We start from the raw sequence: 15,000 nt of genomic DNA, 5'->3' as shown, positions 1-15,000 counted from the left end.
AGCCTGATGACTGACTGACTGACAGAAAGGCTTACACAAGAGTAAGGTTGCTCGGACCTACACATTGAACCTTTAAAGGCTGCAACTCAGTGATATCAGCAGATATAGCCTTTTGGGTCATGACACCACTTTCCGTACTTGTAAATCTCTGGATTAGAGGTTTATGAAGTGGGATTTTAATCAGAGTGAAACTAGTTTGAATGTCAAGCTGCTTTGAAAAACAATCCGAACAGGAAATGTGAATTAGAAACACGAAAGGTCCTTAAGAAATTGCTTCAGTGGAGCTTCTGAGTATTTAATAGTATGCTGCAGAAGACTGGAATTAAATTATTTTTTATTTTGGTTTGCGGTCAATGTATGAGGTTTCCTTTTCGGTTTGAATGCTGTAAAGAATTTGGGCTGTACTTGGTATAATAAATTATTAACATAACACAACAGGCCTGTCTTCAGATGTCTACAGGGAATGATCTGAAATCAATGTAGTGTTTCATACCTGACGCGTTGCTCATCAGTTGCTATCATGCTGTGATGGGCCACTGCAGTCCATCAAGTGGACAATAATTGTAAAACCGGCAAAGTGCAAGGCTGCAGTGGATTTAAAGTATTTTTGCCCTTAAAATTCTTTGACGCACACATATAAGACTGAATATAATGTTCTATTTAAAAAATAAAGATTTATGTTATTACGTGTTATTGAGAAGAGAGTGCCTGGAAAGAAATGTGGGCTTTTTACGCCTTAAATTATAGTGCAGTTTAAGATTGGACAGAGAGAAGGGGAATGACATGCAGCTAATAGCAGCAGGTCTGTTTCGAACCCCGGGCCGATGCGGCAAGTATTTGAATGTGGGTTGCCTGCTCTACGAGCTATACCACCAGGGATGTGTAATGTACACGTTGGATGTACATAATTTTTTCAACAAGATTTAGATTTGGTATCTTTACTTGCTCACAAGGAAGATGATGCTGGCGTGCATAACAATTGTTTCGCTAGTTGGCTGGCTCAATAATGATCCAATATAAACGCAATACCAACAACTCAACAGCAACAATGCATACTACGACGACAACAACCCACAAATTTGCGGTTATATAAAGTGTTGATTATGAGGGGGCTCAATTGTGGTTCGCTCCCCCTTATATTTCGAATCGCACGCCAAACCCGCGAACCTGTTCCTGGACACATCACTACCTGCTCGTGTCCTGCTCGTGTCCTGCTCGTGTCCTGCTCATGTCCTGCTCGTGTTCAGCTCGTGTTCAGCTCGTCCCCTGATTGGTTTGTGTTTGTATGTTTGTACTTTGTTAGCTTCGGCTTTTGTTTTCAATAAAGCTCGTTTTTGGTTAACATTATTGTCCAGTGAACTGCATTTGGGTCCTCACCTTCACCATACCGTGACAACAATGGTGTTGGTGTGATGAGACAGCACAGCCTGAACTGCTGTGCTGTCTGACTTGTATTCCATCTGTCGCTTATTGCAAACTGAAGCAGTGAGCTTCACCTGAGCTTATTTGTAAACTAAGTAGTCATTGTCGAAGACACTTTCATTGTGTTCTGCCAAAAAGAATTGCAGATTTTTCCAACAAGCTACCAGACCCTCAACAAGTTAGCAAAAAATGGCCTGCTTAAGAAATTAACATATTGATTGTAATTACAATTCATTTAGACTCAATGTAAGTCCAATATTAATTTCTTTAAGCTAGCTTAGCTGTTTTGGTCTCCACCAAGAAAAAACTATCTGGCTCTTTAGTTTAGTCCTCACCAGCTAGCTTTGCAGACAACCTTTTTCTGTTTGCCGTTTAGCGCTGGCCAAGTCTCTAGTTTGCTGAAAACAGATGTCTGCTGCTGCTCGAATCAGCGTTAATAAGAGCAGTCGGACTACAATAAAGGCCATGTAAAACCAAAACAGTCATAGAGGCTATCAAACCCTACAGAGCTGCAGCATTGGTGAATATTTGTGGTGGGTTCAACCCCTTTCACATTTCATGTTGTCACTTTATTCAGTGTCAATATAGAAATATGAATAAATGCAGGTTTAAAGAAGTTGAACCATGATCAGAAAATGTAAAGCAGTTGAAAGAAATGCAGCTAATACAAAACCTCCTGTCTGTTTGTACTGGTGAGACCAAAATAATTGAGTTCTCAGTTTAATATCTCCTTCAGCTTCCTTCATCCACCAAAAGCTCCCCTCTGCTCACTCTCCAGCCTCCTCCATCCCCTCCCATAATAGAGTATTCATTACTGTAGACAGCCTAGTAAATGTCATCTCTGCCTGCCCGCGCTGCGTACGTCTATGTGTAACTGAATATAACTTATTTATTTTCACAAGTCATCGCCATCGCTTAATTATAAATGACGCCGGCTGCTCCCCAAGAGGGTCCCGCTGCATGCTGGGATATGTGTGTGCATGCAATCAAGCATCTATGAAGGTCTGCTGAGTGTCATCTTTTACGACAAACCTGGTGGTGTCACAGGAAATGGATGCCAAATATAGACGAGGGCACTTGTATATTTATATTTGGTTTATTTTGGTGTTGTTTGTGATGTCTTTCTTTCGTTGCTTGTCCAGTTGTTGTGTTTTCCTAAATGTGTTCTTACCCCTGTTATCTTAGGCAGTAAATGGGGCTGTCTGCACCCTGCCAGTCAGCTTGTCCCCTTAATCACAGACCTGGCAACCCCCTTAAGTGAATGATGGATTATTCCTGATTAACCATTTCACCCCCTGTCTTTTGACTTCGTCATTCCTTCTGAGCTCTGCTGGGCGGGTTGGCAGATAGACCACACATTTGACATTTTATGTATGACGCATCAGGATGTCAGGTCAGCAGACAGGCTTCACACCTTCCGTCACAGACTGAAAACTCACCTGTTTCGACTGCACAGCCAATGAGAAAGAAAACTAAAAAACATTTCTATTGTTTCTGTATGTTGCACTTACATTTGTTTGGCTTATTTGAAGCTATTGTTCTGCACTTAAAGGATTTCACATCTTTGAAGCTAATGTACTTGCAAGATTCTTGCTGTTCGGAGTTGTACCCTCATGATTGTTTGCACTTATTGTAAGTCGCTTTGGACAAAAGCGTCAGCTAAATTAACTGTAATGTCATGTGATGTAATGATCAACTCTAGGTACATTATTAATAAATTCAACTGTATCCATCTTGGATAATATTGCAGTAGAAGGAATAGCACTAGCCTAATATGTCTGGATATCTAAAAACATGGTTGTATTATGACAAAAGCTAAAATGCCAAGCTAGCTGATTACATTTATTTTCAGTCTTTGTGCTGAGCAAAGCTAACCAGCTGCTGGTGGTAGCTTCATATTTATCGTACAGATGTAAATATGTATTAGAAAACAGGTGCATTTTCTAACCTCTTGCTCAAAATCCTGTCAAAGCATCTCCTAATGTGCTCATAATGGCTTGTGGTTGCTTTTTTAAGATTTTTCTGATGTGTCCAAGACATACAAAGTATCAATGGAGTAAGAATGACACAACAGGGACAGACTGGGAGATTGGTGTTTGTTTTTTTACTGTGTGACTGATTTTTACTGTGAAAGCAAATCAAGATTTTTCTTTAAGTTAGTTTCATCATGACAGATCTATGACAGATCATGTTTTTTTTAAATCCTATTTTATATCAGCACAGATATCATTATTATTATTTAGGACTGCATTTGATGAGTTATGACTAGGATGTTGATTGCCTTTAATCTGACTTGCACTTCTTCAATGCTGTCCGACAGTTCTGCACAAATATGCTGTCCACAGTGGTTTATAGTCTTCGCACTGTTCAGTGATTTAAAGGAAAAAGCTTAATGTATTGCACAAGCTAAACTTAGCATAAGATATGTGTTTGGTGGTCACTTCCTGCAGCTTTATAGGGGGATAATGTCTTTAACAACTTCACATTAGTGTAATAGTATAATTAATTAATATAATATTAAATTATGCATGACATCTTCTGTCTAACTAATGGTGTGCCTGTGTTATTTTGTTAGGTTTTGTTTATGCGAGTAGATTTAATTATTTCTCCCCTGTCTGAAAAATCTCTCATGGTTGTTGTTTTTTAGCCTTTGTTTATCTCCCCTTTATCTTTTTTTATGAGCTACAGAGATGCTTCTCTGCTCCATAAATAATGACTGTTTACTGTATTGTTATGCAAAGAATGAATTTATGTTTCCTGTAGTTCAATCAATAAGTGAGATGGGTCACTGGAGCCTAGGGATGGTACAACAGGAGAAGATAGAAGACCCCATCACGTTATGCTTTAACCCAAACAGCTATTCAACCAAAAGGCAAAATCTGAATTAATTTTCTTTTCTTTTCCAGACAAGTTCAACGCCTATGTCACTTTAAAGGTGCAAAATGTGAAGAGTACCACCATCACAGTCCGAGGGGACCAGCCATGTTGGGAGCAAGACTTCATGTTGTGAGTATCACCCTGCTGCTCTTCTTACTACTCTTATTACTTACTCTTTCAACTTTTATCTAGCACCCGGAATTTTCAATGAAGACCCAGACGATCCTTCCTAGCCATCATTACATCAGTAATTTGACAATAGCGGCATACAATCTGGTATTTAGAAACCTCATACATATTGTGATGTTTATGTTTTGCCATCCTGGAATGATCATATCTTCTGTAGATTAAAGTTTCAAAAAAGAATGTTGCAAAAGTATAAGCCGGTTTCCATTCAGGGTATGCAGTTCTACAAACTAGCAGATGAAGTTTATAAAAATGGCCGACAATCTACTGATGATAATATACCTTGAAATGTACACTCAAAACACATAATGTTAATATAGAATTAAAAAAATCTGCCCGATCAGATGTGTTGCCAGAGACAAATGGTTGAATGTTCAGATTATTTTTCAGGTCATATCTTTAAATAAAAATGGCACCAAGTTTGTGTAGCTGAAATTAGTTTTTAAGTTTTGACTACTCTTGTCTTGGTTTCTAGTTTCTTCCAGTTGCTTTTTACTTTTTAGCTCAGTGTCACTTGTATCAGCAGCTTCTTCGGCACCAACCTCTTGGGATGTATTAAGACAAATGTAGAGAGAAATTGAAGGAGTGTGTGTCAGCCCTTAGATGAATACAGGACAGATATCCACTGCTAGCTGGCTTTAATAGGCCTTACTGAAATTGAAAGTGAGCATCGGCCGCCTGTGGGACTCCAGTCTGGCCGGCTGACACAGGCTACTAAATAGGAATTTGTGTTTGGAGCAGGTTGGATGGATGGAAAGTGAAATTACATGCCAAACTCAGATTAGTGGATGGGTTATAAATCTAATGAATTGTCCAGTCCAGTCAGATTCCATGGGGGATAAAAAGTGTAAATGTAGCTGATGTGGGAAATCTAAAATCACTTTTAAATTTTTGCGGAAGTAGTGCTGCTCCTTGTATGTACATCCATAAAGTATATTTTTGTGGGGTAATGCTTTAGGGATGGTGTGATTACCTGTAACCAGCGGAATCAGAGAAAGCACTATGACTAATAGGTCTAATGTAAGGGGGCTTGGCTGAGATGAGACAATTGTAGCAATCACAATGTTTTCGTTTATAAAATGAGGCTTTGCTCTCCTCATATAAATTGACTGTTTCAGAGTGGTCTCTAGAGTTATTTTGTGTAACAGGACAGTATGTAAGTAAATCAGACATACCGTATAGGTCAAAACTGTGAAGCAGGCCCTAACTGCATATTTAAATATAGCCAATGTAGGGGTTATATGTCACAAAGAGTTAAACCAGACTAAGAATCTACAGACATGCTAGCAGCTGTGTGAGGCTGTACTTAGGCTCAGCACTGCTTTGAGCTAAATGCTAACATCAGCATGCTAACAAGGACAATTACAATGCTAACTTGGTTTAGCAGGTATGATCGTATCCATTTTCGGCATCTTAGTTCAGCATGCTAACATTTACTAATTAGCACTAAACACAAAGTACTGCTGGGGCCGATGGGAATGTCATCAGTTTTGGTATTTGCATTCAATTTCTAGAGACCATGAATATTTGGATATTACATTACATTACAGGTCATTTAGCAGATGCTCTTCTCCAGAGCGACTTACAGTGAACTATCTACAGGGACAGTCTCCCTGGAGCAACTCAGGGTTAAGTACCTTGCTCAGGGGCACAATGGTGGCAGCCTGGTATTAAACTCACAACCTTCCAGTATTGTATTTGGAAACCCTAACCACTAGACCACTAGACCACAGACAGAATTTCGTGGCAATTTATAGGACCAAAGTGGTGGAGCAACCGACTGACTGAATGACATTTCCATCCCTCGAGCCACGCCGTTAACATTATCAAAAAAAGGTTTACTTTTCAACCACATTTAGACCAGTTTTAATTAAGACGTCTAGATTTCTTTTGAAATTCTGCATATCATCAAATCAATTCTTACTGGGTGGCTGGATGCACAACGAAGGAAGATTATTACTTCTATAACAAGGTTTACTGTACAATATTATATCACAGGTTGTCACTCTTTTCTGAAGTCCTTTTGTTGTTTGTTGACTACTTCTGCTTTTCTTCTTTTGGTGTGACATTTTCTTTTATATTGGATTTTTGTTGGTGTATTTACTCTTTTATTCTTTTTTTTTTGCTTTGTGTAGTCAAGAGTGCTACCTGACCTCTGATCCAGCTGGATTAAATTATACTTTGTCTGTATTGTTGCATACTAACAATGCTTGGCACAGTGCTTCAGGTACAGAGATAACTGGCTACTAATAATTGGATATTGATTTATATAACCATATTTCGTCTCAAATAATCTTCTGCCTACGTGCATTTATTCTGTTTCTTAAACATTACAAGTTTGAATTTGAATGAGTTATTTTACTTGGTTAAAGAAAACCTCAAACAAGTATATCAGCAGGTCTTTTGAAAATCTAAAAGGTCTGAAAAGTCTTAATATTAATGTTATTTGAAACAATATTATTATTATTATTAGTAGTAGTAGTAGTAGTAGTAGTAGTAGTAGTAGTAGTAGTAGTAGCAATGACCCCTAAAGGAATGAGAATAGATGAATAATAATCAACCTAATTATAAACCGGATTTTTGTTTTAAAAATAGCCACATCCAACCTTAGACTTAGTATACAAAGCTTCTTCCACTAAATGTGAAGAAGTTGCCTCATTCTTTAAAGAAAAAAAATTACAATTTTAGGCTCAACATTCAAACCATCCCAGGAAAGATGTATAATTCTCTTCAAACCAGCCCTTCACCACCAAGTACCATAACTAGCTTTGACTTAATCACAGAGGATGATAAATGCAAAACTTGTCTCCAGTATGAAACCTTTTAGTTGCTCTTGTGACCCTGTTTCAGCTGACCTTTTCAAGAGCACTTATGATAAACTGTCCTTATATACACTCCTCAATTTAAATTCCTCCCTAGAATCTGGCATTTTCCCAAACTCTTTTAAGAGCGCAACTGTAAAACATTTAATCAAGAAACTTAACTTAGACCCCTCCTCTTTTAATTATTACCTCCCGATCTCATATCTACCGTTCCTGAGCAAGGTTTTAGAGAAGGAAGTGTTTGAACAATTAAACAAACTGTCACGGTTCGGTGAAGGTGAGGACCCAATTGCAGGACGCAGATGATGATTTTAACCAAAAGAGAGCTTTATTGACAAAAGCTAATAAACATACAGAAATACAAAGTAACAAAACAACACAAACCAATCAGGGGACGAGCAGGACATGAACAGACAGATACGGGCAGACATGGGCGCCGGTAACAAACACGTAACATGAAATGACAATTCCACAAAACACACTGGGGCAGACAGGGCTAAATACACAGACTCCAAACGAGGGAACAAGACACAGCTGGGGAGAAAGGCAGAAACATAAGGGCAGAGTAAATGGACACAGGAGGAACCAATCAACAATCACAGAGGGAAAACACACAGACAGGAAAACACACAGACAGGAAGTACAACTAGACACGACATAAGGGGGAGTGAACACTTCAAAATAAAACAGGATATACAAAAATCCAGACTGTGACACAAACACCTTTTGTGAGAAGGATATACTTGAAAATTTACAATCTGGCTTCAGAGCGAACCATAGTACAAAGCGCTGGTCAAAGTTTGAAATGTATCTGTTCTCATTCTCCTTGAGCTGAGTGCCGTCTTCGACACTATTGACCACAATATTTTACTCAGCCGTCTTCAGAAATGGGTTTGTCTCTCTGGTACCGTTCTAAGATGGTTTCAATCTTATATTACTGGAAGGAAGTTCCATGTCAGAATCGGGGAACACATATCAGAAGCAGCCAACTTTGACCATGGTGTGGCCCAAGGCTGTGTCCTAGGACCTTTACTGTTCTCAATCGACATGCTGCCTCTTGGATCCATTATCTGTCAGCAACCTTACTTACTTATGATTTGACAACTTTTATAACACAGTGAAACATCCGGCAAGTGCAACATACAGTTTAGACTGTCCCGAAGTCAAGGCTTTTAGTCAAAAAGTTTATTTTACATTTTTAAGTTTACATTTATCCTTTGTTTTGTATTGTGCTGCACAATAGACTCATCTTTCCTGCATACTGATCCCCCTAGACTTGATTAGAGGGATTAAATAGATTGACTGTGGACCACATGATAACATAAGACCCTCCTTACCTCTCCCTTCTATAATCTCTGCTATTACCCTATCCTCTATCAGATCAGCTATTTTCACTTTCACCTAGAGCTGACCCAAATGCTTCAAAGCTTGCCATGCTAATTGACATCCAAAGCAGTATGTGAATGCATCTGGGTTTAAAAAAATATATGTATTTACAGTATATATGCATTATCCCAAATAGCCCATGAAATACGGAATAGTTCATTATTATTAGCTATTCTCAGACGGATAGCGCTGTGTGTGTGTTTGTGTGTGTGTGTGTGTGTGTGTGTGTGTGTGTGTGTGTGTGTGTGTGTGTGTGTGTGTGTGTGTGTGTGTGTGTGTGTGTGTATGTGTGTGTGTGTATGTGTGTGGGTGTGTGGGTGTGTGTGGGTGTGCTCCGCTGACGCAGGTACTGAAATTCAGGGGAGGAGATCCAAAGATATTCTCATTAAAGCCAGGTATTTTATGTTATATGTTGGCATAGGCTACAGTCTATTTTTGGGATTATTGCACATTATTACAGTTCAGTAGTTAGGTAAAATGCCATTCAATAATACCATAATGATTAAAAAGATGTTGATGATTATATAAAAAGGAAAACCCAGGGCCTCCTCTGCTAAATAGCTAATTAGATCCAAACTCTCATTAGCAGCACTCCCGCTCGATGGGGGGCAGCAGCGGCATGCTGCTTTGAAACACTGTCAGAGGTTTCGAGTAGAAATTGCAACTGAGTTTGATTCCCAGAATAAAAGGTCTCAACAAGAGTCAATATGTGGCACAGGGCTAGCTCAAGCATGTGCTCTGATTGTGCTTAAAATGATGAAATCACACCATATATAAAAGATGCATGCTATATGATGTGGTAGGAAAACAATTAAATTAATTATTACCATGATTTGTGCTAAAGCACTAGAGTCATTTGATAACCTTTGGCGCTAATTGCCCATTCTGTGGTAATTTAGCCACAGTGGTCACTGCTCATGTTACTTCAAGTGTCAGTTGGTGGGTAAAAAGACAATAAACCCCTCCCAATTTCTAACTGGATATTGTACATTAGGGAGCACCGTCATGTTCCGTTCATGTTGGTGTTGATCTGGAGCGACTTTAGAGGGTCGAGCATATGAACGTGCAAGATTGTCTTGGAGAAAGGGAAAATGTTGCAACGAGACCAGACATAACAGATACAACACATTGCTTAAGAACACATATCCAAGCACTTTGTATATGTCATTATCTACTACATACTATAGGTGTCAGTCAGGTAAAGACTTCCTGGTTGTATAGGATTAGCTGCCGTACTGTGTCATGCTGTCATTCTGGACTGTGCAAATATACTGCAGATTAAAGAGGCAGTGAGAGACGGACAGAGCTGGATGGAGAGTGAAATGTGGTTTTCATTTTCAGTCAGTCACAGATGAGCTTGGACTGAGCCTGGCTTGTGCTCACCCATCCTGCCACCCCCTTAGATTCCTGACTAAAACTAAAGTCGAGAATAGTAACAGTATTCCTGGCAAGCTCCTCTCAATCCCAATCTCTCCCCTGCTGATAGCTCTTCTTCTTTCTTTCTGACTGTTTGCAGCTGGTTGTTAACCTTTCTGAAATCCTGATTGTTCCAGCTGTAAGCCATCCATTAATACTGGAGGGTTTATTATCAACTGTCTCTTCTAAACATGAAGTACATCTTTAGGCTGATGAAAGAGAAGTTGATGCTTAATAAATTCATTTTATTATTGTACTGGGCTCATCTAGATAAGGTAGTCACAATCATGTGACTTTCCTAAAAAATAAAAACACAGTATTTTTCAAGGCAGGGGAAAGCTTCTCACTCGCTCATGTTCCCCACTGACACTTATCGATCTATTTTAGAAATACATTGTTATAGAAATGTAATAGTGAAATTGTCTCCAGAGGATGAAAAGAGAAATCAAGGTAACAGTATGTAATAAAAGGACTTTTGTTTGGACTAACGGTTTTTCCGTACATTACATGCTTACATTAAAGCAAACGTTTGACATGAGAAATCAGGTCACCTTTATAATCTATTTCAGATCATTTAAACATTTATTTTATTTTTAAATGTATTCATCTCCAAGGGACAATTTGTTTGGTTTAACTTCATGGGCTACTCGTATTAATGCACCGCAACAGGAAATTAATAATGCCTTTTTTCATGTGCTGTAACCTTGGCTCACTTGCCTCAAAAACCAGCCTCAAAATCATAATCCAAGATTCATGCACACACACACACTTAGTGTTGGACTACTGCTGTTTCTCACTGGCAATTGTTGATTGAAGCCCTCCCAAGTTGAAAACATTTCCTCTTTATAATGAAAATGCTTTTTGATAAAGAAACAGTTTTTTATATAATTTAGAGAATGGCAAAAAAACAACAACATTTTACCACATTTTCTGTGACAATGATATGACAAAAACTGGAGAGTCTCGAACTAATACTTTCTACAAGCGGGACGACCAGTCAATTTGTCTTCCAAAGTGGGAACGTTTGATGTATCTGAATGTTCCAGTCCTTTTCAATCCATTTTCTATTGTTGTAGTAATTCGCACTGCAGCAAATTACAAGCAGAAACTAAATTCCTCAGATCGTCACTTAATGTCCATTTCTCCAACATTTTTGTGAGTTACAATATAATAACTACTAGTTCTGTAATTGAACAGAAATGTTGTGTCGTTAAAAATATTCACGTTGAGATGATTCCCTCTGATTTTGGTGACCAGCGCCACAGTCAGTTGAGTATTTCCCTTTAACCAACAGTTAGGGGTTGGTGCATGGTTGGTGCATAAATCCGTGTGGCTCCCAGGCTTTAACACATGCATGTCAAAGCACCTGCTGAAACACCTGCACCCGTTCTATGTGAACCCAAACACTATTGGTATTTGTGTTGCTTTTAGTTTTGCAAACCTTATTCCAAGACTTCCATCTTGGCAGCCCAAATATATCAACACTGCCTGTAATCCCACAGTAATCCATGATTGTGCATGCAACATTACTGCCACACTACATAACACTTTTTTGGCAATTTTGACATATGACAGGTTTCTGAAACATTTGCATTTGTTTTTTATTCATTGACTCTTGCTTGAAGCATTGCTTATTCCCCAGCTATTTTTTTTACTTCATTATTAATCATTTAATCTTTTCTTATATTTCTGTAGACGCCTCTGTTGCGTCTTATTCTTGTCTAGTCTATATTAAATATGATGATTATGATACATTGGTGGTCACTGGACAGCTGTGTATGTATGTGTGTGTGTGTGTGTGTGTGTGTGTGTGTGTGTGTGTGTGTGTGTGTGTGTGTGTGTGTGTGTGTGTGTGTGTTTGTGTTTGTGTTTGTGTTTGTTGGCTAGTGGTATAAGCAATTAAATGTTGATCCCTCTATGCTCAGCGTCACTCTGCCTCCCTCGTCACTGCGCATGTATCCTTGGATTAAATCTCTGTCCGTCTCAGTTGTACAGTTAGGTCCATAAATATTTGGACATTGACACAATTTTCATCATTTTGTCTCTGTACATCACCACAATGGACTTGAAATTAAACAGTCAATATATACTTTAAGTGCAGACTTTCAACTTTAATTTGAGGGTATTTACATCCAAATCAGATGAATGGTGGAGGAATTACAATACATTTTATATGTGGTATACCCTTTTCAAGGGACCAAAAGTAATTGGACAAAGTAACTAATAATAATAAATAATAAAATAATCATAAATCAAATTGTCACTTTTAATATTTGGTTGCAAATCCATTGCAGTATAGCCTGAAGTCTGGAACCCATAGACATCAGCAGACGCTGGGTTTGGTCCCTGGTGATGCTCTGTCAGGCCTTTACTGCAGCTGTCTTCACTTCCTGCTTGTTCTTTGGGCAGTTTCCCTTCAGTTTTGTCTTCGGCAAGTGAAATGCATGCTCAATTGGATTCAGGTCAGGTGACTGACTTGGCCATTGCAGAACATTCCACTTCTTTGCCTTAAAAAACTCTTTGGTTGCTTTCGCAGTATGCTTTGGGTCATTGTCCATCTGCACTGTGAAGCGCCGTCCAATGAGTTCTGAAGCATTTGGCTGAATATGAGCAGATAATATTCACCGAAACACTTCAGAGTTCATCCTGCTGCTTTTGTCAGCAGTCACATCATCAATAAATACAAGGGAACCAGTTCCATTGGCAGCCATACATGCCCATGCCATAACACTACCACCACCATGCTTCACTGATGAGGTGATGTGCTTTGGATGATGAGCAGTTCCTTCCCTTCTCCATACTCTTCTCTTCCCATCATTCTACAAGTTGATCTTTGTCCCCAGGATGTTGATCCAGAACTTTACAGGCTTTTTTAGATGCGTTTTAGCAAACTCTAATCTGGTCTTCCTGTTTTTGATGCTCACCAATGGTTTACATGGTGTGGGGAACCCTCTGTATTTACTCTGGTGAAGTCTTCTCTTGATTGTTGACTTGACACAGATACACCTACCTCCTGGAGAGTGTTCTTGATCTGGCCAACTGTTGTGAAGGGCTTTTTCTTCACCAGGAGAATAATTCTTCTGTCATCCACGACAGTCGTCTTCAAGATCTTTTGGTGTTGCTGAGCTCACCAGTGCGTTCTTTCTTTTTAAGAATGTACCAAACAGTTGATTTGGCCACACTTAATGTTTTTGTTATTTCTCTGATGGGTTTGTTTTGATGTTTCAGCCTAACGATGGCTTGCTTCACTGATAGTGACAGCTCTTTAGACTTCATATTGAGAGTTGACCTCAACACATTCCAAAAGCAAATACCACACTTGAAATGAACTCTAGACCTTTTATCTGCTCCTTGTTAATGAACTAACGAGGAAACAACACACACCTGGCCATGGAACAGCTGAGCAGCCAATTGTCCAATTACTTTTGGTCCCTTAAAAAGGGGATAGCACGTATAAAATGTGTTGTAACCTCCACCATTCACCTGATTTGGATGTAAATACCCTCAAATTAATGCTGAAAGTCTGCACTTAAAGCACATATTGATTGTTTAATTTCAAGTACATTGTGGTCGTGTATAGAGCCATAATTATGAAAATTGTGTCAATGTCCAAATATTTATGGGCCTCACCGTATATTTTCTCCCTTTTTTGCTGTTGCTCTTGTTGTCTCTCTTTTTTCCTTCACCACATGCCTTGTCTTTTTGTCTCTACTCTTCATTCTGTTTCTATTAGTCTGTTCCTCAGTACTGTCCTCACTGAAGCTGAAGGTCTTAATCTTTTTACCTGCTTTATAGTACCGTGACAGAGGTCGATTGACTGACAGTTCACATCTCCTACTGTATATAGTGTAATTGTCTATCTAATGTAGGCTATTATTTTAAAGCTATAAACTAATATTTCATTCATAGATTTTCCTGTATTTATTTTTTAGAGAATTTGAGAAGTTTCAAATAAATAGAAAGAAATTGAGTAATTAATTAGACAAACTGGTAAATTTCAGAATTTAATGTTTCTGTTTTTTTTCCAAATGTAGAATGAGGAGAAGCCTTTCTCTTGAGACTCCTCCTCCGTCACTATTGTCTTTCTGTCTGACTGCCTCTCTGGGGATTCGGTTCATAGTTTGCTCTTTCCTTCCAGTTCTCCATCAATTATATAAGTTTTAAAAGATGATGACCTTTTTCCTTCACAAAGACTTTATCAAATTATAATAACAGGAATGATTTACTGCTGTCTGGTCACAGCCATTTCTCTTGCTCTTATTTATGCTGTCAACACCTCTTAGTGCCGCTGTATCAGAGTGTTTCACCACATTCTGGTTTTAAAGAAAGCATAACTTGGATATTTACATTTATATCAAGTTCCAATAGCACATTAGCAACATAGAAAATAACCCTTCATTGACACCGTGGACAGTAGGTGATGCTAATATATAGGAGCTTTCCCAAGTCGTAATTACATCTTGGACGTTGACGTAAACACTGTTTACACGAAGGAATTTCGGGAACAGGTTATTACAATAACTTTGATATAGGATCAAACATTAGGGTGCTTTATTTAGTTGGGTTTTAGTGCAATATATGAACTATACTATATGAAATATTTGCAGTGCAGACAATTTAGTTTCCATCACCTCACTTTTCACCAGAATCATTCTCTGACCTGGTCAGTGATCAGTGTCTTCATCTAGCAGGAAACATAGCAGAGTTTAATTTTGAAAGGACATACAAGTCACAATGTGAAAAGAAGTTTGAACTTTAAAAATATCTGGGTAATGTGTAGTAAAAAAAACTAAAACATAAAACATCACATGCAGCAGCCTAGCATGATCCATGACAGCGGCCATGTATGACAAGACTTTAAGAGCATCAACTCAATAATTAATGCAGAATG

At 38.6% G+C, this 15,000-nt stretch overlaps 1 protein-coding gene across 1 annotated transcript in view; it reads left to right on the top strand.

The window, feature by feature from the left end:
* LOC115013881 (protein unc-13 homolog B-like) overlaps positions 1–15,000 on the top strand; it is a 72,654-nt gene that overhangs the window by 24,388 nt on the left and 33,266 nt on the right. Inside the window, exon 3 of the mRNA XM_029440434.1 lies at positions 4,329–4,428. Within this exon, the coding sequence (XP_029296294.1) occupies positions 4,329–4,428 (100 nt within the window). The remainder of the gene's footprint in view (positions 1–4,328; positions 4,429–15,000) is intronic.

The sequence above is a fragment of the Cottoperca gobio genome, chromosome 9, assembly GCF_900634415.1.
Source record: "Cottoperca gobio chromosome 9, fCotGob3.1, whole genome shotgun sequence".
Classification (NCBI taxonomy): domain Eukaryota; kingdom Metazoa; phylum Chordata; class Actinopteri; order Perciformes; family Bovichtidae; genus Cottoperca; species Cottoperca gobio.
Note: the sequence above shows the minus strand (reverse complement) of the source record. Positions and strands in the feature narration are given on the sequence as shown.